Genomic DNA, 23,538 nt, shown 5'->3' with positions numbered 1-23,538 from the left:
TTGATCCCATCAACATTGAACCTAATGTTGATGTGTCTAAACATTGTGCCATTGTGTTAAATGTTATGGAAGATGTTGAAGCCTTTGAAACCAGCAATAGACCTAGATTTGTAACTACCTTGAGTAAATCGAGAATGGTCGTTGCTGACAGAGACGATGTTGATAAGAATATTCCTATGTTGATCTCTCAAGTGTTAGGGATTGACCTAAGACAAATGTCGTGATGGATGTCTCAAGATCCTTGGCCCAACCTGATAACAATACTGAGAACCCCAGAGATAAACCTGATGTGAATACACCTACTATATCTCTTGAGAAATCGCAAGACAAAGAAAGGTCTGGAGAAATGACTAATGAGCTGGGTGACAAAGATAAAAACCCTGTTGAGAAAAATGATCAACCCACTGATATTGTTAATATTGAGGAACTGGACTCTGATGATGTTCCTATTGGGAAAAGACTAGCTCCTGGTATAGCTAAAAGGTTGAAGAACATAAAAGGCCAAGCTGTTGGATCCTCCAGCGCACCCTCCAAATCTGTTAGGAACAAAGCAAGTGTTGGTCCTATAAAAAGATGAAGCAAGGTGGTGACTCCTGTATCTAAGAAGAAATCCCTGAAAAGGAAGGAAGTTCCCTCCGAGTCTAATGAATCTAATCATGATTTTGAAAATAATGTTCAGGACATCATCTCTACTTCTAGAAAGCAAGCGTCAGGGAAGAAGATACCAACTAATATTCCTAAAGTTCCACTTGACAACATTTTATTTCACTATATGGAGAATGTTGAAAAATGGAAATTTGTTTATCAAAGAAGATTAACACTGGAAAGGGAATTAAGGAAAGATGCTTTTGAATGTAAAGAGGTATTGAGTCTGATTCAAGAAGCTGGATTAATGAAAACTATAACAGGTTTTTGAAAGTGCTATGAAATGCTTGTCAAATAATTTACTATGAACATCTTCAAGAAATGTGACAACAAGAGGAGCAAGGAGTTTAGAGAAGTGTATGTCCGAGGAAGATGTGTGGATTTTTCTCCTAAAATAATCAACAGGTTCTTAGGCATAAATGAAGAAGAACAAGCTGAAATAAAAGTCTCTGACAATGTCATATGCAGAGAGATTACTACTAAGCAAGTGAAGAAATGGCCAAGGAAAGGGAATCTGTCTGTCAGGGCCTTGAGTGTCAAGTATGCTTTTCTCCACATAATTGGAGTTGCAAATTGGGTTCCAACCAATCACACCTCTAATATAGACACTGGGCTAGGTAATTTTATCTATATTGTTGGGACCAAGTCAAATTTTGATTTTGGATCCTATGTTTTTGATCAAACTCTGAAACATGCTGCCTCTTATGCTATGAAAATGCCAATAACCTTTCCATCATTGATCTGTGGGGTTATCCTGAGTCAACACCCTAGTATCTTAATTAACTATGATAGTACATGCAAAAGGGATCCTCCTCTATCATTGCAGTATAGGTTATTCACTGGGAAATATGTCCCGTACATTGTCATGACATCTGGATAGACTCTTTCAAGGCCTACTAACAGAACATGCATTCTAGCAGAGTTGAAAGATACCTGCAAGACCTTGGATGAAACTATAAAAAGTTGTACTAAAAGGAAAAGCAAGATTGAAATGTTGATTAAGGCCCTATCTAAAGAAGAAGGAGGTTTGAAAAGTGATGGAACAGATGAAGAAGAAGAAAATGAAGATGGGTATGATGCAAGTGATGATGAAGATGCTACCAACAATGATGAGGATTAAAGTTCTCTAGTTCTTTTATGTGTTGGTTATTCTTCTGTTTCTTTTGTAGATTATGCCCTGGATACTTTTTTTGTGCACTTTATAAGTGCTCTTGGGTTTGTTTGGTTTGTAAACTCTCTCCTTGAGGGGGAGCATGTACATGCATGGAGGGGGAGTAACCTTTAGGGTAACTCAGCCCTTGCACCTGATACTTGTATTCATGTTGCTCATGATGTCAGGAACAATGTCCTGACATCCTATCTAAAAGGATTTTTTTTCCTGTTGTATTATACAGTATGAGGCATGTTGTTCATTGCGCTTGCCTCTGGTGTTTTGTGTGAAAAAGGGTGTCATATGTTTTCTTGCTGATGTATATCCTTGTTTCTAACCCTCTTATCTGTTGGTCGTTGCAAAGATTGTTTTAGCCAAAATTCGCTAAAGGGGGAGATTGTTAGGTCAGACATATTGTGATTGGCTGAATTTTGGAAAAACAAGTATGTTCGACAGATGTTAAACAAGATGTCCTGACATGTTGTTTCAACATTACACCGTAACCGAGCTTAAGCATCTTGTGAGATTTAGTCTCTTAAAAGTTTTATCTAAAGATTCTCCGAAGATTTAGTTCACGTATATTATTGAGAATTTTCCTGATACCTAAAGAATATTGTGTCTTGACTTATATACGAAGTAACGATGTTAAGACATTTTAGGAAACATCTGATTTGATTGAGATCATATCTTCAGAAGATTGTGCAGAGATCTTGGATATGATGCAAATCAAGACTGAAGCCCATGCCTCTTCACTGCTATTTATAGAGTAGTTCTAAACCTAATAATGTATCAAAGCAGTGCAATATATTGTTATCATTAGGGTTTCGTGTGTATGCTTTATGTGAGCCATTCGAGTATCTCCTTGATACTTGAATTGGACCTGATGTATTAAGTTGTAACCAATAATCCCTCAGGAGATTTTAAGCAAGAGTGGATTATGTTTGTCATTTGTTTGTTATCATGTGGTTGAGGGAAGTGAGAGGGGTCTCATATCTAGGAGTGTCCTAGATAGAAACTTCTACGAGTAGGGATTAGGTGAGAAGTCTGTAAAACCTGAGGTTGTTCAGGACTTTAAACTAATTTTATGATAATGGATTTCCTTCCTGGCTTGGTAGCCCCTAGATGTAGGCGATGTTACATCGAACCGGGTTAACAACTAATTGTGTTATTTACTATCATACTGTTATTTTAATCCTATTATTGTTTGTGGTTTGATAATATGAAGACCCTGATGTCGTGACATCGTGTACGACATCAGGGATCTGCTTGCTAGAATTTCAGTTGGGCCATCACTAAGGCAACTACTATTTTAAAAGAAAGACTTATTGAAAAAATACCGAAGCTAAGATTTCCTTCCATATGTAAAAGATAAATATCTTTTTTCTTTGGTTTTTCATAAGCCAAAATTTCTACCCTTGCCTTCTTGTGAATTGGCTTTGGCGTTTTCACCCCCATCCCCAAGATGGTTTGTTTGTGGGTATGTCTTAAGTGAAATAGGAAATGCTTGTAAAAAAGCATCCCAAAGAGTGGTTCCGACCAAACACGGTGTATATAGCCGTCGGGGGTCACTTTCATGTCGATATTGGTCACGTAAGAGTCTTATTTGACATTTATGATGGTGAGGCATCAAAGCTTATTGGGTTAATCTTTTCTCCTTTTATATCTCTTGGGCTAACTCTGTCGCACTTCTTTGCAGCTGATTTGAGGAAATCCAAGAGGGGTGTTGTTGATGCAAGTGATCAACGTGGCCAAATGTCAAAGGTAATACTAGCATCTTCCTTCTAACTTTTCATTCCTTGGTAGCAATAGTCTAACTTATGCTTTAATCTGCAGAGTTAGATAAAAGAGATTGTTTCGACTACCGATTCCTCCAAAGGGAAGGCAAAGCAAAAGGAGGAAAGTTCTGTCAAAGATGAAGTAAAGAAACATGTTTTTATATCACCTCTTTTTACCTTTATTGGTAAATTTTAAACATGTTGTATGAATAATACTTTGGTTTTTTAGAGCCAAAAGAATGCAAACACTATAGTCGCTTCTCCGCATCTATCAAAGAAGAGTAAGAAGGATGCGTCTGGTAATGCATCAAAGAAAACTCAAGTTTGAGTCTATGTCTCTCCATTTCTTTCTCGATCTTTCTTCTTCATCTAACTTTGCTCATTTCCATTTTTTTCTTGGAAGCTCAAGAGATGGAGGAAGAAGATGATATTAAGACTAAGCCATTTCTGAAGCCCTCTTAACTGAAAGTCCCTCTATTTGGACAACCTTTTGTTGAAACCTCTAAAGCTTGACAAATTGAGATGAAGAAGAAGAAACTAATAAAAACTCACCTCTTTGGTTCTGGCAATACCTCCCGACAGAAACCTCAGAATGAAGCCGCTATAAACATCAAAGACAATAGTGATGGAGTTTGCTCCAATGTCTTTCCTAAGTCAATGAGAAGTTATAAGCCTACATCAAAGAAGAAAGATTCCAATGATACATTTGCACAAACCATGGTATGTTATAATTCTTTTAAAAAAACTTCATGATGATTTTACGTGTCTTGACCAACTTTCCTTTTTTGCGGGAAGGTCCACTTCCCAACAAGGATCCCAAAGCACCGACTTTCTCCAGTATTGATTGGTCGACGCCTCCCAATACTAGTTCCCATTCAGTTCATCTGACTATCATTGAGGAACACGACTCTGAGACCAACAAGGATAGTAGAAATGAAGATGTGAACAAAGGTGAAGACTAAATCATCAAACCAGTATCAGCAACTAGTCACGTGCCATCTCCTGGGGAGAGTCAAGATTCTGAAGAGGTTGATGATTCGAATAGGGGTCCAGCTGCTTCTGACATAGTGAATTTAGATGTCTCGTTTGAGGATACTGAGGAAACACCAACAGAAAATGATAAATACTTTGAGGATGCAGAGCCTCAATCGAATAAGGAAGTTATTAAAATTGTATATGCTCATGGTGCTTAATCACAACCTGGTGCGACTAAATCTTCTAGTACCATAACTATCACCCATCATCCTATCAAATATTCTTCATATAATACTTCTCCCAGTCTAGAGGAGATCATGGCTATCAAGGAGTAAAATCCTGCTGAGGCCATGAGAATATTGGTAAAGAGTCAGGGAATGAATGTTTCTAATTGATCTTGAAGTTCCTCTGCTGGTGAAACTAACATTAATGAAGACTATGCATGCTTGTTAGTCGAGCAAAAGCCTATGCTTTTGGTGCTAACCTTTTTCAAGCCATCGGGCAAGACCCTTCAACAGAACCTGACATTAGGATGTTGCTGAAGAAACTTAGTGGCCAAAAGCTACCTGAATTCACAGTTCCTTGTATGGTGGACTTAGAGCCTCTCTTTGATTGGACCTTCCACTCTATTGCAAAAAATAAAAAAAATAATTGATCTTATTCGACAGAAAGCTGAAATCTCGACAACAGAGTGGGATCTCAGTGTAGCGTCACACTAGAAGGTGGATGCTTTTGAGGCCAATTCCTAAAAAGATAAATATCAATTATCCGCCTACAAAGGACGAATTTCCACCTATGAAGCACAAATTGCATAGTTGATGAAGCAGGTCGAAAATCTGAGAAAAAGGGAGAAAAAACTGGAAGGCTCCACGTTGGCTTCTATAAAAGATCTCATTGATCGAGAAGCTTATATTGGCATTAAACATGTGGAGACTTCTCTTCAATTGGAGTCAAAAATTCGAAGTTGAAAGTTGAGGATTCTCGACTCGATGATAGGATCACTATTTTGAAAGAGCGCCTCAACAACATCAAGGATAATTTCATTTTAAGTCATTTATTTTTTATTAGGTTAATGTAATGACATTGTTATTCTGGCACTCTTTTTCAAATACCATGTTGGCTTAATTTTGTGTTAAACTATTTATTCTATTATTTGAATCTCTTACAACATAGGTTTGTACTTTTTTAGGTACTTCCCATTTATCCTCAGGGTCCGACATTCTAGGTTGGTCTCTTCAATCTCATAGGCATTATTTGAAAATGCCTGAATGATTGAAAAGGTACCTTCCTAGTTAGGCAATCATTTGCCTAAAACTCTATCTTTTTTATCCATAGGCAAGATAACTTTCCAAACCAAGTTGCCGACCAAAAAAGTTTTAGGCTTCACCTTCTTATTGTAGGCCTTATCTACTCTTTCTTTTTTATTTATGAGCATGTCCAATGCGACCATTATCTCCCCGTCTAGGACTACTAACTCGTCTAACATCATATTCTAAAAGTTGTCGCAAGGTATTTTATTTTGCCTTTGGATCCTCACCGACTGCAAGTAAATTTCAGTAGAAAAACTGCATCATGCTCAAATTCTAGTCGGAAAGGAGTTTCCTTAGTTGCTTCCTTAGGGTAAGTTCAACAAACCCATGGAGATTGATTTAGTGTTTTGTGCCAATTTCTAGGTTTTTGGCCTACATGTTTTTTAATTAAACTGATTATTATTTTGTTTGCCGCTTCGACTTATCCATTTTCCTAAGTGTAGTAAGGCGTGGATGTTAGAAGTTTCATTCCAACTTCTGAGGCGAACTCAACCATATTTTGGCCGGTGAATACAGAGCCTTTGTATGTGGTTAAGGTTTCAGGTAATCCAAACCTACAAATAATATGACTCTAAATAAACAGCTTTGACCCATTTGGTAAATTAATCAATACCCACTAAGATATACATGTGACCTTTAGAAGGTGTATGTCTAAATTAACCAATTAGGTCTAATTCCCAACCTCTGAAAGGCCAAGGCTTTACGACTGAATGTAGTTCGCTAGCAGGGACATGTTAGATCCCATCATGTTTTTGACAGTATTGACATCCTTGGGTAAACTTTATGCATTTTTTAACATGGTTGACCACTATGCACCTTGTCGGAACAATAGCCGTTTCATTTTGTGGCAGGATTGATAGGCGCCACAAGATCCACTATGGACATCAAAGACTGCTACATATGCTTCGCTTTCACTAAGGCATTTCAAAAGAATCCTTTTTAGGGCCTTCTTAAACAATTCATTACCCATGATGGTATAACTTAGTGCCATATATTTGATATTTTTATTTGTTGTCCCTACAGGATTTTCTAAGTATTCTACAATAGGTTTCGCCAGTCATCATTTGACATATTATCAATGAAGAGAACATCATACTCATTGGATTGCATGTACTTCATTATCCCAAGTTCTTCTACTCCTGTGGGTTTTGATGTTAACAATCTTGGAGGGGGAATGTTGTTCAAGATTAATTTTGATCTAACCTCGATTAGCTCTTCCAACTATCCCTTGGGAACTTTGTAGCCTGAAGCAACTTGATCTAAATCATTTGCCTATTGATTTTTTAATCTGGGTACAAATCTAATTTCGACATAGTCAAAATTTTCTAAGAACGATCATGTGATACCAGAGTATAGTACCAAGTTTTCTTTGGTAGACTTGTATTCTTTGGTTAGTTGTTTTAATACTAACTCTGAGTCACCTCTGATCATAACTCTTTTTCCCTTAAGTCAATTAAATTTTCAAGGCCCGCTATTAATGCTTCATATTCAGCCTTGTTTTTAGATCAATGATCCTCAATTCTAAACTTGAATTTGGCCAGGATTCCTTTTGGTGAGATTATTAAGACTCTAATCCTGATTCCCTCTTTATGACTTGAACCGTCGAAGTACAAATTCCAAGGTTGTAAGTCTATGCAATTTTGTATTGTTTTGACAATTGTGTGATCGTCTATAAATTCAGCCAAAATTTGTCCTTTCATGGCCTTTAGAGGTGCACATCGTAAATAATATTCCGTTAGTGCTAAGGCCCACTTCCCAATTCGACTATGCAAAATGTGTTTGGAAAGCAAGTGTTTGATGATGTTGAAATGCGAATAAACATAAACATCAACTGGTATTATATAATATTTCAATTTATTACAGAAAAAGTACAAGTGCAAACATAGTTTTTCTATTTCACTATAGCTAGTTTTTGCATCATCTAAGACCCTACTAAGATAATAAATGGCCCTTTCGACGCTATTGTCGTCCTCTTGGGCCAACATGATGCCTATTGTTAACTCCGATGCAGGGATGTATAATTTCACTAGCTTCCCTTTTGCATGAGGTATTAGGATTGGAGGTTTTGTCAAGTAGGCATTTATCTCGTCGAATTCCTCTTGATACTCCGACTCCCATATGAATTCCTCTTCGTCTTTTAGATGGAGTAGTGGCGAAAACACTTGGGTTTTGCCACTTAAGTTAGAAATAAACCTTCTTAGGAAGTTGCTTTTTCCTAGTAATGATTGTAGTTGCTTATTGGTCGAGGGAGGCCTCATTTCCAATATTGCCTTAGTCATGTTTTGATTTATTTTGACCCCTTTCTTAAGGACTACGAATCCAAGGAAGTCTCATGTACTAACAAAAAAGGAACATTTCAGAGGATTCATTTTTAATCCATATTTCCTCATCCTTTCAAAGGATTGTTGAAGGTGGTTAATGTGACCATCTTTGGATGAGGATTTGATGATAATGTCATCTATATAGACCTGCATAAAGGTTTCTATAAATTCATGGAAAATCAAGTTCATTGTTCTATGATACATCGCGATAACATTTTTCAACCCAAAGGGCATTGTCACCCATTTATAAGTCTCCATACCTCCTAGGTACCTAAACACAGTTTTTGGTACATCATCTTCAGCAATGAAGATTTGATTAACCCATAATATCCATCTAGCATACTTAGCTATTCATGGACTACTGGTGAGTCAACAAGCATTTTTACGATAGGCATGGGGTATTCATACTTAAGGGTAGCTCTATTTAAATCTCTAAAATCTATGCATACCTGCAATGTTCCATTATTTTTAATAACATGAACTATGTTAGCAAGTCATTCGATATTCCTAACTGTTCTAATGAACTTGCTTCTCAGTAGCCTTTTGGTTTCTTCTTTTATCTTCGACATGATTGTCGGAGCAAACCTCCTTGGTGATTTCTTCATGAGTTTCTTTCCCAACTGAATGGGTAACTTCAACTCTACCAATTCTCGACTAAGGCCTGGAATTTCATCGTAGTCCCATGCGAAGCAACCATTGTAGTCTCTTAACAGTTGTATCACCTGGTTTTTTAGGTTGGATCTATCTTGGCATTGATATAACTCCTAAGTTGACTTCTTCTAAAGGATCCTCAACTTGGATTTTTCCAGTCGGAGTCATCGGGTCCTTTTTAAAGCCCCAAATTTCATTATCATAAATGCACTCGAGCCTCTTGTCTAGGGTGTGATTAACAACTTTAACCAAATTGGCTTCACCAGCCATTTCATGGTGTAACTTAGCCTCTTGGGACATTTTTTCTCGAGTGTCAGCCATGTAAGCCACAATTTGAGTCCACGTATTCGACTCGATCACATTATTGGCCTATTTGGCCATTTCAGTTTATAACTTGGCTTCTTGAGACAATTTTGTCTGATTTTCGCCACATAGGCCGTAATCTTGGTCCAAGCACTTGATTAGACATAATAGCCATTGTCATCATCGCCCCCTATTAGGGTTATCTCACCTTCCCCTGATGGTTGTTCCCCACATATTTCTCGTTCCCACATGAAACCGTGAGGTGGGTGAAGCCTAGCTGAGTGGAATACATTATCATGGGGCCTAAATCCTGAATCTTTTGGTGGGCATGGCACAATGTTTTCCAAGTTTCTATCAAAATTTCTTCTACTAACATGGTTTACTTTTTCCATGTAGTGGATTTGATCGACTTCCATGTTTTGACAATGTAGTCTTCTCTCCATATTGATATTCTTTGATGGAGATATGAGGGGACGACTCCAACCCTGTATATTTATTCCCTCCCTAGTAATAAGTTATAGTTGGCTTTGGAAGGAACGACCATGAAATAGGTTGGTTGAACTGTGGTTTCGTCAGCCAAATCTACCTGGATTGCCTTAGAGGATGGCCAGTATTGCCTTCAAAATTGGAGAGCACCATGTTATGAGGCCTCAAGTCGGTGTCGAACTTCCATATCTTTCTTAACAGGGAGTATTGTATCCAGTTAACTGTCATGCCACTATCTACTAGAACTTTGTTGACACTGTGATTGTCAACTTTTGCTTTGATGAAAAGAGGTTTTAAATGTCTTTTCATCCCCATATCTGGTTTTTCAAAGACGAAATTCCGCTCTTTGACACAACCGTCATTCATCACATAATATTAAACTGGCTTGTGTTCAGCCAGATTTTCTGCAGAGTGCGTCAGTTACTTCAGTCACCATGTCGTACTCAACAGGCAACAGTGACACCATGTTGCATAGGACATAAAAATTTCCCTCTGACCATGAGAGATTTTCTGCTATCATTTCCCAATCTTCATCTTTACCATCTTCCTTGTCAGTTTCTAAAGGCAAGTTCATCCTCTCCTTTGCTGGTCGTTTTGCCATATCTACTTTAGGTTTGATAGGTGATGGTAAGGGAAAGATTATTTCTTTAATAGTCTTTTTTTCCATCTTGTTGTCTAGTTCTTGTTTTTGGTTTCTACTAGAACCCGACATTTCTTGGAACACCATATTTTGGCGTTGATAACTTCCCTATTGCGTTTAAGTAATTGGGTTATTCCCCATGTAATTTGGACTGTAATAATGTTTCTTACGACATGAGGGTTATTCAGGTGTGTCCAAGTCGTGCTTAGTGCCAACACCTCTTCATTCTTTTGGTTGGTGTTTCTTTTGTTGTGGGGGTGTACCCACTCCCCAACTGGCACCTTTGATGGAGGCGCATATGTCTTATTTCAACCTTCTTTGTAGCATGTGGCCACATTCTGTGTCCTATAGGGACACCTATTTTGTTGAAAAAATAATTTGGCATCGATTGAGGCCATTTACCCCCCTTAAAAGGCCAGGGCTTAATTTTCTTAAGGCCTTCACTAGCCTTTTTGTCAAACACAACACTGCACCTGGGGTATAACATGACCTCTGATCCTTTCAATTTGCATCTATTGAGGAAATCTTCGAGTTCTTCCTTGGCACAAGGGTAAACCTATTTGTCTTTCTCAGCATATTCTGACTCAGAAACTTCCATTGTCATGTAGGGGATCTCAATAGCCTCGACCATCAAACATTCGAGTGGTTAAGCATAGTTTCCATCTTGGATTTGTAGAGGGTCAAAGTCCACATGCATCGGGGCTTTAGCCTTATCAGCAAACTTCATCCTTCCCACATTCAGTGCTCCTTGCACCAAATCTCCGAAAAGGACACAATATGAAGTCTTATGACCCAGAAAATTATGAAACTTGCAAAATCTTCTTTTCTTTCGTTTCTCCAAAAGTGGAGTCTTTAGTCCCGTGGGGACTATTATTTGGCCATCAGGAACTAGGAGGTCAAAACTTTTGTCACACTTAGTTACGTCATAACAGTATGCTTAGGCAACATATTTGTCATTTTTAGCTTCAAGTGGATTCTTTCCGTCTGATGGTTTCAATAATTTATAAACATAGGAAGGCTTTGGCTTAACTTCCGCCATGTTTACATCATTCTCTTCGACCTCCTCATATCATATGTCATATTCCTTGTCTCTCTCATATTCCTCTATATAGAAAACCTTTTCTTTTTTATGAAATTTGTTCGACCTCACCTTCTCAGATTTTAAGTGTTCGTCTTGTCAAACCCTATCTACCAACTAAGCCATATATCTCAGATAGTGGGTATCTAGTTTCTTTCCAATGTAGTAATCTAGACCCCTAGCGACCATTTCGACCAATTCATGTTCAGACACTTGGGTAAAGTACCTTGCCCTCAACAACCTAAACTTATTTAGATATTCATCAATTGACTCAGGTGCTTTGTGCCTTACACTAGCCAATTCTTTGAGGCTAATGTTCATCTTCCCCATATAAAAATGTTAATGGGACACTCTCTCTAATTGATTCCAATTATGCACGGAGTGAGGAGGGAGTGTTATGAAGCATGTAGAGGCATTTTTTGTTAGGGAATTTGGGAAAATCTCATTTTAAAATTATCACTATTTGCTATATCTCTTGCTTTAGTTTGGTATCAAGCAATATCTTCAACAATCGATTCACTCGTGTCTCCTACAAACTTGGTGAATTTAGGGACTTTTCATCCCCTAGGGAGTTCAACTTGCAACACATATTCAGAAAAAGGAGACACAAAATTTGGCATATGTAGTCCTACACTAAGGCCATTATGGGCTAGGATGTTCTCGACCATGTAGGCTAAATTATTTCACCATATTAGGTTATCTTGTCAAACATTCTTGACTACATCCTCAACATATTGATCCATATTTACTAGAACGACTATTGGGTTAACTTGACCTATATACTCTTCTTCTCCCCCATGCATAGGAGGTTTGACAAATCAAAAACCCATTTGCTGTTGTTGCCTTTGGTTAATAGTGACAACCATATTGTCAGGTATTTCTATTGGTCGGGCTTGCAAAATTTGAGGAATTGGATGTGCTGGGCCTGAGGGGCACCGAAAAAATTGGCTATTCAACCTATTTGATTGGCCAATAATTGGTAACTTTGGTTAGTGTTTTGAATTAGAGAATTGAACACTGTACCGATTTGCTGAGTAAGCATGTTAACCATCTCGTGATTACTTTTATCCATTTGTTGTATTATGGATAACATGGAATTTGTTGTTAGAGCAGACATATTTTGAGGGGAAAATTCAATCCCTCTAGGTTGTGTTATTCGATCAGGGTTGCTAATAGTTGACCCTGATGCCACATATGGATTCAAAGTAGATGTTGTCGTTGCATTATTATCTGCATACGTTGACGCGTTACTCTGTAATCCTTTCATCACCGTAGTTGGCATACCGTAATGGAAATCCCTAGAAACTTATGGTATCGTAAAACCTGGCACATACGAAGGCCTAGGATCTCCTATAGCAGCATGTGTGGCCCTGGGAGTAGTCGGAATGCTTGTTATCACATGAAATGAAACCACCACTCCTGGTAACGATGTTGCACTTGCTATTGGGGGGTAAGGATATGTTCATTGGTTCTTGTGAGATTTGAACTCCTTGTCGCTTCAACTATCGATCTGATAGGTTGTTCACTATCTGGAATGTCATTTTAGGGAAGTGAAGTGATCTTAGGGTGAACCATTTCAACTAGAGTTCTACCACTCTTCAAGCGCATACAAGTCCAAACGTAGAAAACATTTTTCAACACAAGAAAAGATTGACAACAAAGAAATAGAAATAGAACACTTTTTTTAAAAGAAGAAAATTCCAAATTATGCATAAACAGGTCCTATTGGGCGTGCCAATTTTTTCATCGGTGATTTTGGTAAATAATCACTTAGTTTTAAATTTATTGCTTGAAGGACCAATTTAGTAAATCATGGGGCATGTGTTGCGAAACTTCTGAGAAAAAAAGTGTGCATTAATGTTGTCAAGTGTTTCATGTTGACTACTTTGAAAAAAGATTAAATTTTAAAGTAAAGGTAACAACAATTCGACTAAGTCGAAATGATAACTTGAATGAAAATAAGATAAGTAAATGTAGATAACATGGAAACACTTTATTTGCATAAGTAAAAGTTGGTAGGCAAGTACATTTTCTCTAGAGACTCGTTTCTCACTTGTGTAAGGGTACTTTGAGTTTGTATTAAAGTTTACAATGATTTTTCCACACCTCGAATCCCAACGCTAGAATCTCTATTTATAGTACTATGAAACTAACTACCTTCAACGTTCAATTGTCTTCCATTCGACATGTCTTTGACGCTTTGGATAAGACAAAAAAACAATTATTTGGTTTGATTTTGAATTTGCTTTGGTCTAATCTCCTTACATCTGTCAAATTGGTCAGCAACCAACTTTTGGAAATTTCACTAAGTACCAGACCAAATCCTTAGTATGTCGAACATTAATGTTTTGGCCCAAACTGTCTCTGGTCGAAAGGCATGAAATCTTGCCTTACGCCTGTGCAAAAATTTCAGCTAATTCCCTTGTCGAATTAGTTTAACGGGTAACTATGGGTAAAATAAACGGATATTTAATTACCCATTTCCTTACAGGCATGTATATTAATTCGATGGTACCCGTACCAGCTGCTATCCGTATCCGTTAATAATTAGAAAAATTACTTAAATTATTGTTTCTCTCACCTTGCATTAATGATAATTAAAATACACCAATAATTAATAAGGATAGTTTGATAAAACATATATTCTCTCTCATTCATTTATTATATTTTCTTAATATGTGTGAAAGTGTCCACTATTGTAGTTTCAGTGGTTGGTTGAGATTATATGGAATTGTTCATCATCTTCATCCCTATTCCTTTTCCCTTTGATTGTTGACTTTCCTCTAAAGATTGAGTGTTAAGGGAGATTAGTGGTACATTAGTGTATCTAATGTTTTTGTGTGAAGCTGGTTGTTGTGTAACAGGTACATGTATCATTTCTTGAGTGTAGTTTGCTATTGATTTGTTATCTATCAATAAGAGAGTTTCCAATATACTCCAAGGAAGACTTTGGCGAGATCAAGTATCAACTGTCTGTAAGGCAAAGTTGGAAGTTTTCCTTCTTTTGTGGCGTTGGAGAAAGATTGCTCGCAGACAAAGTTAGGAGTTATCTAATATACGCTCAGTTAATGGCAATCGCTCAGACAAGAAATCAGTGAGCTAATTGATCCCATCTTGAAAGAAGTAGAAATTAGGCACAAAGAAATTGTTGGATCCTTGTTTTCATATGAGATGATTACATGTTGGACCTTCACTGAAGGATCCTTGGTTCCCTATGATGTGATTATTTGTTGGACCTTCACTGAAGGATCCTTTCTGCCTTATGAGACAATTATACGTTGGACCTTCACTGAATTATCATACCCGTCATACAAGGAGATTATACATTAGACCTTCACCAAAGGATACTTTTCTATCTACGAGGCAATTATACGTTGGACCTTCTCGAAGGATCTTTATCTCCCTACGGGGTGGTTATATGCTAGACTATCCCTGAAGGATCCTTGCCGCCCTACGAGGCAATTATACAGTGGACCTTCACTGAAGGATACCTGTCGCCATAAAGGTGATTATACGTTATACCTTCATTAAAAGATCCTTGATGTCCTATGAGGCAATTATACGATGAACTTCATTGAAGGATCATTGTTGTCCTATGAGGCGATTATACCTTGGACCTTTACAGAAGGATCCTCGCCAAAATAAACTCAAGCAGCACTTGAGACACTCGCTATAATAAGAATGTACTTGGTTAAGGCGAGACGAAAGGCAAACTCCACGAAAGTAACTGCAAGAAATTCCAAATAATATGAGAAGAATTGCCATAACATTTAAACCTTTCATTAATAACCACACCTAAAGGCTAAACATTCCAAGGTGTCTTCGACGGCTCAATGAGCAACAATAAAAAGAAATTAATAAAAATACCGCATAAGGAGAGAGTATTTTCAGTAAAGAGACCCCAAAAGGTGATGCTATATAACTCTCTAATAAGGCAACAAAACAAAACCAAAGGCCTAAGAGTTTGAAAGACTCACTTTTCAGAAAGTCTCACAAGAGGAACTTGGCTATCTAAGTCTCTCTTGAGGTATCCGACTATCTAAGTTTCGAATGAGGGACTTGACTATGTAGGTCTCACCTGAGGGACTCAACTATCTAAGTCTCGCTTGAGGTACTCGACTATCTTAGTCTCACTCAAGGGACTCGGTGATCTAAGTCTTACATGAGGGACTCGACTATCTAAGTCTCACCTGAGGGACTAGACTATCTAAGTCTCTCGCAAGGGACTCGACTATATGAGTCTCGTTTGAGAGACTCAACTATCATTATCTCACCTGAGGGACTTGACTATCTAAGTTTCTCTTGAGGGACTCGACTATCTAAGTCTTGCCCCAGAGGCTCTACTATCTAATTATCGCCTGAGTGACTCGTCTATCCAAGTTTTACCTAAGGAACTCAACTATCTAAGTCTCGCCCTGAAATAAACTACCTTTTGTCTAGATTAAATAACTTCACTCTTTTCAATGCCTCGTGCTTGAGGGGCTGTGTGTTGAGATGATTTTATTGGGGCTTAAAAGGGATATTTCTAAAAGACACAAGCAAATTCAACTACATTAATGTTGAAGAAGTACCCAGCGCAGGGCATTAAGCCGCACAAAACAGAGCAGCGGGCCACGCAAAATAGAGCAAATGAGCCACTCAATTGGGCTTGGGCCATCCAAATCGATCCACGTCCCTATCCACATAGCTAGTAAGGTGTTCAAGCAAGTAATTGAGCAGGTGACCGATTCAAGGAGAAAAACCGCCTCCCCACAATTTGAAGGACAACATGTTTTCCACTATGTTTCCGGCTAGCCAACAATTCTCCTTATTATATTTTTAGCAAGTTCAACATCCTTATGTGGGGCACTGACATTAGTCTTTTGCTAGCTTAGATTTTCATTAACCTTACAAATATAACTAACTATATTTTAGGACTTTGAGTAATCCGGAAATCATTTTACTTTTCTAACATCACTTATGTGGTTATTTATGAAGTTAATTTTATTATTGAAATAACAATTTTATTTTCTAAATTTTAGGAGCAATACGACAATTGTACTTTATGGGGCCATCTTGCTTAAGAAACGAATCATAAGACTGAGAAATATTTCATATGGTAATTAGTATGCATCCATGTAGGCTACAAGTTTCAATCCTTTATTTTGTTAATATACCATTGATGAAATTATTATATGTCAAATTATTAGATAAAGTGAGAATTGTCCATGTCTAGTGAGAATTGTCCATATTTGAGTAAAACTAAGTTAGTTATATATCTTAATTTTGAAGAATAACTATAAGAAAAAGTATTATGTTTCTATCATATTTTCATTAGGAAAAAATTATGTAAAATCTTTTAATAAAATAAACTCTATTTTTATCGACTCCATTTACTCTTTGTTAACAATATGTTTTTATGTATAAAGAAATAACTAAGTTTTATACCATTAACTAAAACAAAAGTATTAACTTTCATATATATATATATATATATATATATATATATATATATATATATATATATATATATATATATATATATATATATATATATATATATATATATATATATATATATATATATATATATATATATATATATATATATATATATATATATATATATATATATATATATATATATAAGGTTTGTTATTTACGTATAATTTTCTTAAGTAATATACAATTAACATGTTTTAAATTAAAATTTTATCTTTGATCTAACATATAAGTGAGATAACAGACTGATCTTCAATTTTTTAAATAATTTTCTTTAATATTTATTACCTGACTTTTAAAATTTAATTTTAAAAACCGCTTTAAATGAATATTATTTTTTACAAATACTTAGTCAAATGATGTGACAATCTTCATTTTTTCTTCTGTTCGATGATTGGATCCAAACAAAAAAAAATGTCAATTTCATATATAATTCAGGCTAAACATATGTATTTATCTATTTGAACATTTTTAAACTTAACATATAAATTTGTCTAGGTGTCGCTTGAAATAGAGTTGTTTTAGTAATTCTTCATATTTATTTTTTAATTTTAATTAATTAACATATTGTTAAGTAATCATTACTGTAAAAAGAAGATTTTATCACACATGGAAGAAGGATTCCATCATAGTTGGTGGTTCGTGGTGACGGAGGGTGTGGTTGTATGTGCCGTCTTTACTTCTACGGATTGATAATCGTGGTAAATATACAGAAGCGCGTAACATATCATTATGGTTATAGAAACCCACCGTAGTAAAAGATGATGGAGGCCATATGTTTGATACTCAGAGCCATCATCAAGAGGGATTTTTAGATACTTCACCATGGATGAATGTTCCAACCATATTGAAAATTTTAGCGTACAACTTTTTGCCACGAGTCAACCTTTCAACCGTGGTTATATATTCACTTGAGTTTATTATAACTTATGTGGGATGTTTATTTCACAAACTTCTCAATAAACATATAACCTTTCAATATGATTTTGAAATTAATAATATGAAAATTTGAGTTATATTAGAAGAACAAGTTACACTAAACAATATTTTTCGAACTTTCTACAACCCATATTATATGTATCTCGCTCTTTAACAATTATAATTTAGTTCAATGTTTCTATTTCTTCAACCAACACTTCCTTCACTACTAGTTTATTTTGCAAAGTATTAGTAACTTTGCAAAATGGACTAGTAAAAAAGTGTAAGACCCTAATTTTGACCCTAAGATCCCTCATGCCATCTCATCATATGCATTGGCTTTGGGGATCACACGTTGGCATCCTCCTTACCCCTCACTCATTGGGTTTGCATTGGGAGAGATCACCAAGCACTTTTGATTGTATCATACTTTGTTTTTCATTATTACTAATCAAAATACCAAAAATATGTCAATGTATAATTTAACTCTTTTGTAGGTAGTGTGTGTGCTCACCAATGCATCATCAAGTTCATATCTAGGATTTAAGACCCTCAATGCAAAGAAATCAATCAAGAGATGATTCACATTGACTTTAGACATCATATATGGATCCTCATGGTTTTCACATATCATTTTGATGAAGAAATCATCAAGAGTTTGAAGCTTGTTTGCCTTGGAAGCCCTAATTCATCTAGATATCTTGATGACTTCCTCAACAAGTTTCTTCAACATTTGATCAAACATTTCAAGGGATAATTCATATTACATTATCCTACACATATATGATCCTCTATGAGTCCCAAAAATCAAGAGAATGTCAAGCTAGCAAGATGGTTCATGGTGGTTGACTAGAGAAAGTCAACTGGTCAAAACTAGGGTTTCCTAGACCCTATATCCTACATTTTTTGTCATATGAAAATTATTTCAAGAGAAAAGTTACTCATAATGACATTCCAAACAACTTTAATCTTGAAGTCTAAACCTAGTTTTGCATGGAAAGTCATTTGTTATGGTGAAAGATTATATGTCATTTTGTCTGAATCCTAGTTAGGAGGTCAACTTACCAATACCATAACTTGCTCAATTTTTATGAGATGAAAGTCATTCAAGTTCCATGATCATATTAAAGATGTCGTCTTCAACTTTTATGATTGGAAGAATTTCAAATTCAACTTGAAAATGCATGTGCCAAGAGGAAACATTATAGGTCATTTTGGGCCATTACCATTGAACAAGTGATTTTCCTCAACTTTTAAAATGCATAACTCCTTCATGCCAAATCTAAATGAGGTCAAATTTGTGACCAAATTGAAGAGGTTTTAAAGAGATAAAACTTTGATGAAGGAAGTGTTTCTATTTGAAGTCCATAACAAAAGTTATTGAAGGTGGAAGAAGTAAACATTTGACTTGGTACTTAGAAAAATTTCATTTATGTTTGATTTTCCAAACTTCCACCTCAAAATTCATCACGATCCAAGATTCAAATTGTTGGTTCTAAGTGTTGGCAGCACTTTTGGTAAAACAAAGAGTGTTCACAAGATGTTGCATGTGATGTCTTAACATAAGATATCTTGTACCTGCTGGAGTTTAAAAATATAATTATGCAGGATTATTTCAGGATGTCATACACGATGTCATAACATCTGATATAATGTACCTGCTGGATTTTTAAAATGGAATTATGCAGGATTGTTCCAGGATGTCAGACCCGTTGTCATGACATCTATACACAGAACATTCAGGGTGAATGTTATGTGTTATGTGATTGTGCTTTTAATGGCAATCTATGTATGATTGAAGATCTGATTTACAAACGCATTCAATCATTAATTATAACCAGATTTACTTATTTTCCAAAGAGATCTAACCAACTATCATGAGAAGATTTAATTGGAAAATAGTTTTAGTGTTTTTGTGATGTCCAAGCCCAGCCAAACGATTATATAAATAGGGCATGGAACATCTGGTTTTATACACAAGAAATACAGAGCGAAATATTGAGAGAAAATAAGGGTTTGTGTCTTGTGTGGTCGTGTGACTTGTAAGCCATTCAATTCATCCATAGATGATTGAATTGGTCTGATTTGTGAGTTGTAATTTGTCACTCTAGGCTTTTAAGCATGAGTGTGTGTCTACTTGATTGAAGCTGTTAAGTAAGATCAAGTGTGTGTCTACTTGATTGAAGCTGCTAAGTAAGATCAAGTGTGTGTCTTTGAAGAGTGTCTTCTTTTCATTGTAATTGTTGTTTAAAATCATTGGTGTGATTGAGGGGGAGTGAGTGGGTTCTCATATCTAAGAGTTCTTAGGTAGAAATCATACAGGTAGAGATTAGGTGAAAAAGACTGTAACTTGTGGAGTGTACTGGGAGTCTTTGAACTGATTCTATTTAGTGGATTTCCTTCCTAGCTTGGTAGCCCCCAAACGTAGGTGAGTTGCACCGAACTGGGTTAACAATTGCTTGTGTCTCTTGCATTACTATTATTTATCTTTATCCTATTTGTTTTACTCAGATATTAGTGGCATGGCATTACCTTCGACATCTCATATCTGATACCCGAATTTCACAAATGGAAAAGTGTTCAACATGAAAATTAATCCTCTTGATCTCACCTTTACAAAAAGTCCAAGATCATCTCATTTGGATCAATATTGAAGGATTTACGCATGGGTGCAATGCATGGTACCATTTAGAGGTTTCTCATGTTCAATTCCATTTCAACATTGCATGGCTTAATGCATTGCTTTCAGCATCACATGTGCACGATTTTGGGCCTTTTCCAATCATTCTTCGGGCTTTGTACACGCCTATGCAAGCTTGCATGATACAATTTCTATTTTTGGATTTCAAAAGAAAGCGTGTAGAAAGCATTTGAATAAGCTATAAATACAAGTGTTATGAGCTCATAACTTCATCAACACCTTGCCCAAGCTTTGCCAGAACAATCCAAGCCCTTCATTCCATAGAATTCTTGAAGATTTCAATTGAAATCGAGTTTAAATTTCACCTTCTGTTTTGAAATTAGAACTCCAAGAATTCATTGCCATTTCATTTCAATTGATCACTGCAAGCAAGAGGAAGATGAATCAAGCAAGTCCAGATAAAGATCAAGTGAATTTAAAGCAACTCGAAGGTGAAACTTTAGAAACTTCATCTCTTCGATTCTCTCTCAATTCTCCACTATTCTTTGTGATTTTTAGTTTGTTGAAGTCCTACAAATGTAGGCAACAAGACTGAGTTGCTTTGAGGTTAAATCGAAGCAACTCAGTTCATGATCCTCAAAATTCAAATCCATGTATCTTTTTATATACTTGGAATTGGAGAAAATTGAGGCCAGATCCATGTCCTTGTTTTTTATTTTGGTGATGGTTGATGGTGGACCAGTCCGATGAGGTCCACCAAAGAAGAAGATCGGAGCCTTAGCTCCGGTGGTGTGTTGTCACACCTCATAACTATCATATCTTGTTTAAATGTTCTAATCCTGGTCGCTCCTTGTGATTACCATCCCTATGACGCATTGACGGAGGTGTATGGCGTGAAGCGCGCGCTTGGTCATCAGATCTGCCACCTCAATTAATGAGGGAGATCTGATGGCCCTTGTTTTTTTGAATTTCTTTTGAATTTCTGATTTTATGTTTAATCCATTTATTTTGTTTAATTCATATTAATTTCATTTTTAATCCAATAAATATGGAACTTTCATAAAAACTCTTTAAATATTTTTCTCTTTAATTTTCTAAATTAGAATTATTTTTTTGGATTAATTTTGATATTTTCAATGAATTAAATGTTTTTGTGCATATTTTTAATTGTTTAAAAATACTTCTGTCTTTTCAAAAATCATGAATTTTTTTGTCTAAGGTCCTTTGACCTTGTTTGTCCTAGGATAAATCTCTTGGACATTTATTTGGTGTATTGAAGAGGTTTTAGGTTTTGACCAAATTAAATTGAATTTTAATGCATTTTTAATTTGATTTTTAAATGATTAATTGTGTAAAATATTATGTTGAGTCATTTCTTATGGTCTTGTGATGTTTGACTATTTGTTTGGGCCTTGGTCAAAGTTGATTTGACTTTTATTGGACTAAAATCATTGGATTTAGGGGATTGATGAAATGTACATTTCATCTTCCAAAATGAATGAATGATTTTAATTTGGTAAAATTCCTCCCATGACCAATTTGTGTTTCTCTTATTTCCCCCCCTCTTTCATCTTTATTCCCATTCTTTCCCATTCCGTTCATTGACCAATGAGATCTCAATATCCTAAGGCTAATTGGTTCATCAATGACTTTCTGTCAGATGAACCAATACAAGTATGGATGAGATAGGTCCATCCCGTTTGATCTTTTCTTTTAGTGTGTGGTATGTTTTAGGAGTTTGGTTCATTATACCAAATCTCTAACATGAATTAGCACCTAAATTTTTATTGCCCGACCTTAGATAGTTGTGACTTCTACATAAGTCCAATTACGATTGCTTAACATAGAGCCAAATTTGACCCTAAAGGCATAACATTCTAGTAAGTGAGATTGTAAGTCTCCCATCTTTCATGGTATTGTGTGGGAACTTGGACTTTTTTCCTTCATTTGGAAGATGTCTTGGTTCAAGGATCTATGCTTGTGAATAGGTGGCTGAGTGTTCTCCAAAAAATGACTTAATTAGTTGAAAAGCAAAACACCACTAACATATAATTAACCTTGACTAACATTTGAATAATTCTTATTAATATTTCTTTACTTTCAATTCATTTATTTTATGCAATTTAATTCCAAGTCATTTATCATTCATTTGTCATTTACATATCATTTAACTTGTTTATGTTTATGCCATTTTCACTTTGCTCATTTGAGCCATATATTGTGATTGTATATATTTGTTTGTGTATTTTGTTTGTGTTTGTGGTCTTAGGACCTTAAAATACATAATGAACAACAAAAGACCCTAAAAAATGTTTGTATGGACTGTTGGGTTTGATCTGAACTTTTGGACTTAGGATTAGGCAACATTCCATATGCAAAAGGACTTGGTCAATGCCAACATTTTGAGACCAAGTTATTAGGATTTGAGCTTTCATCTGATGCAAGTATTAGGATCTACTTGAACTTATCTGCTACATGGTCTTGATACAACTGTTATTTTGATCTTGTGTCTAATGCTTTATTATGAGTTAATCAAGGAGTATTTCATCTGATACATAAGAAGACAAGGAAGACTGCTAGCTATGGAGTTGCTTGCTTGGATGTGGCTATCTTTATTTGATGCCTTGATCTTCATGATGTCTGATATTGCTAATTACTTGCTAATTATTACTTGATTCAAAGTCCAAAGGGAAAATGGGTTTTCTATATGACATTCTTGTCTGTTGGATTGCTGTAAGACCCTAATTTTGACCCTAAGATCCCTCATGGAATCATAACATTGCATTTGCATAGCCTCAAGGATCATAAGCATCTTGGTTCCCTTTGCCTTTGGGTTGGGATCTCTTATGAGTGGTTTGAGATCACCAAGCATGCTTGAATTGTATATCATTTCTTTTCTCATTTTTATTAACTTAAAAGCACAAAAATATGTCACTAACATCTCTTGTTTGTAGCTTGAGCAGTCACAAGATCTAAAGGCTTCTAGGAGACCATATGTGCATTGATATGGTCAAGAGAAGATGAAAGCAAGCATGGTAATGGTTCTCAAAGCTCTCATCCATCAAATATGCCTCCCAAGTTTCTCAATTCATCATTTTTATCAAATCAAGTCGAGGGGTTTGAGGCTTGTTTCCCAAGGAAACCCTAATTCATCTATTCATCAA

General features: G+C 35.9%; 1 protein-coding gene across 1 annotated transcript; it reads left to right on the top strand.

Moving 5' to 3' along the window:
* The first annotated feature begins 223 nt into the window (after positions 1-223).
* Positions 224-1,765, top strand: LOC127102254 (uncharacterized). The gene is made up of 4 exons (XM_051039651.1): positions 224-556; positions 680-862; positions 965-1,262; positions 1,566-1,765. Exons 1-4 carry the CDS (start codon positions 224-226, stop codon positions 1,763-1,765), a joined length of 1,014 nt encoding a protein of 337 aa, XP_050895608.1.
* Positions 1,766-23,538: the final 21,773 nt, after the last annotated feature.

This window comes from Lathyrus oleraceus, chromosome 7, assembly GCF_024323335.1.
Source record: "Lathyrus oleraceus cultivar Zhongwan6 chromosome 7, CAAS_Psat_ZW6_1.0, whole genome shotgun sequence".
Lineage (NCBI taxonomy): Eukaryota > Viridiplantae > Streptophyta > Magnoliopsida > Fabales > Fabaceae > Lathyrus > Lathyrus oleraceus.
Note: the sequence above shows the minus strand (reverse complement) of the source record. Positions and strands in the feature narration are given on the sequence as shown.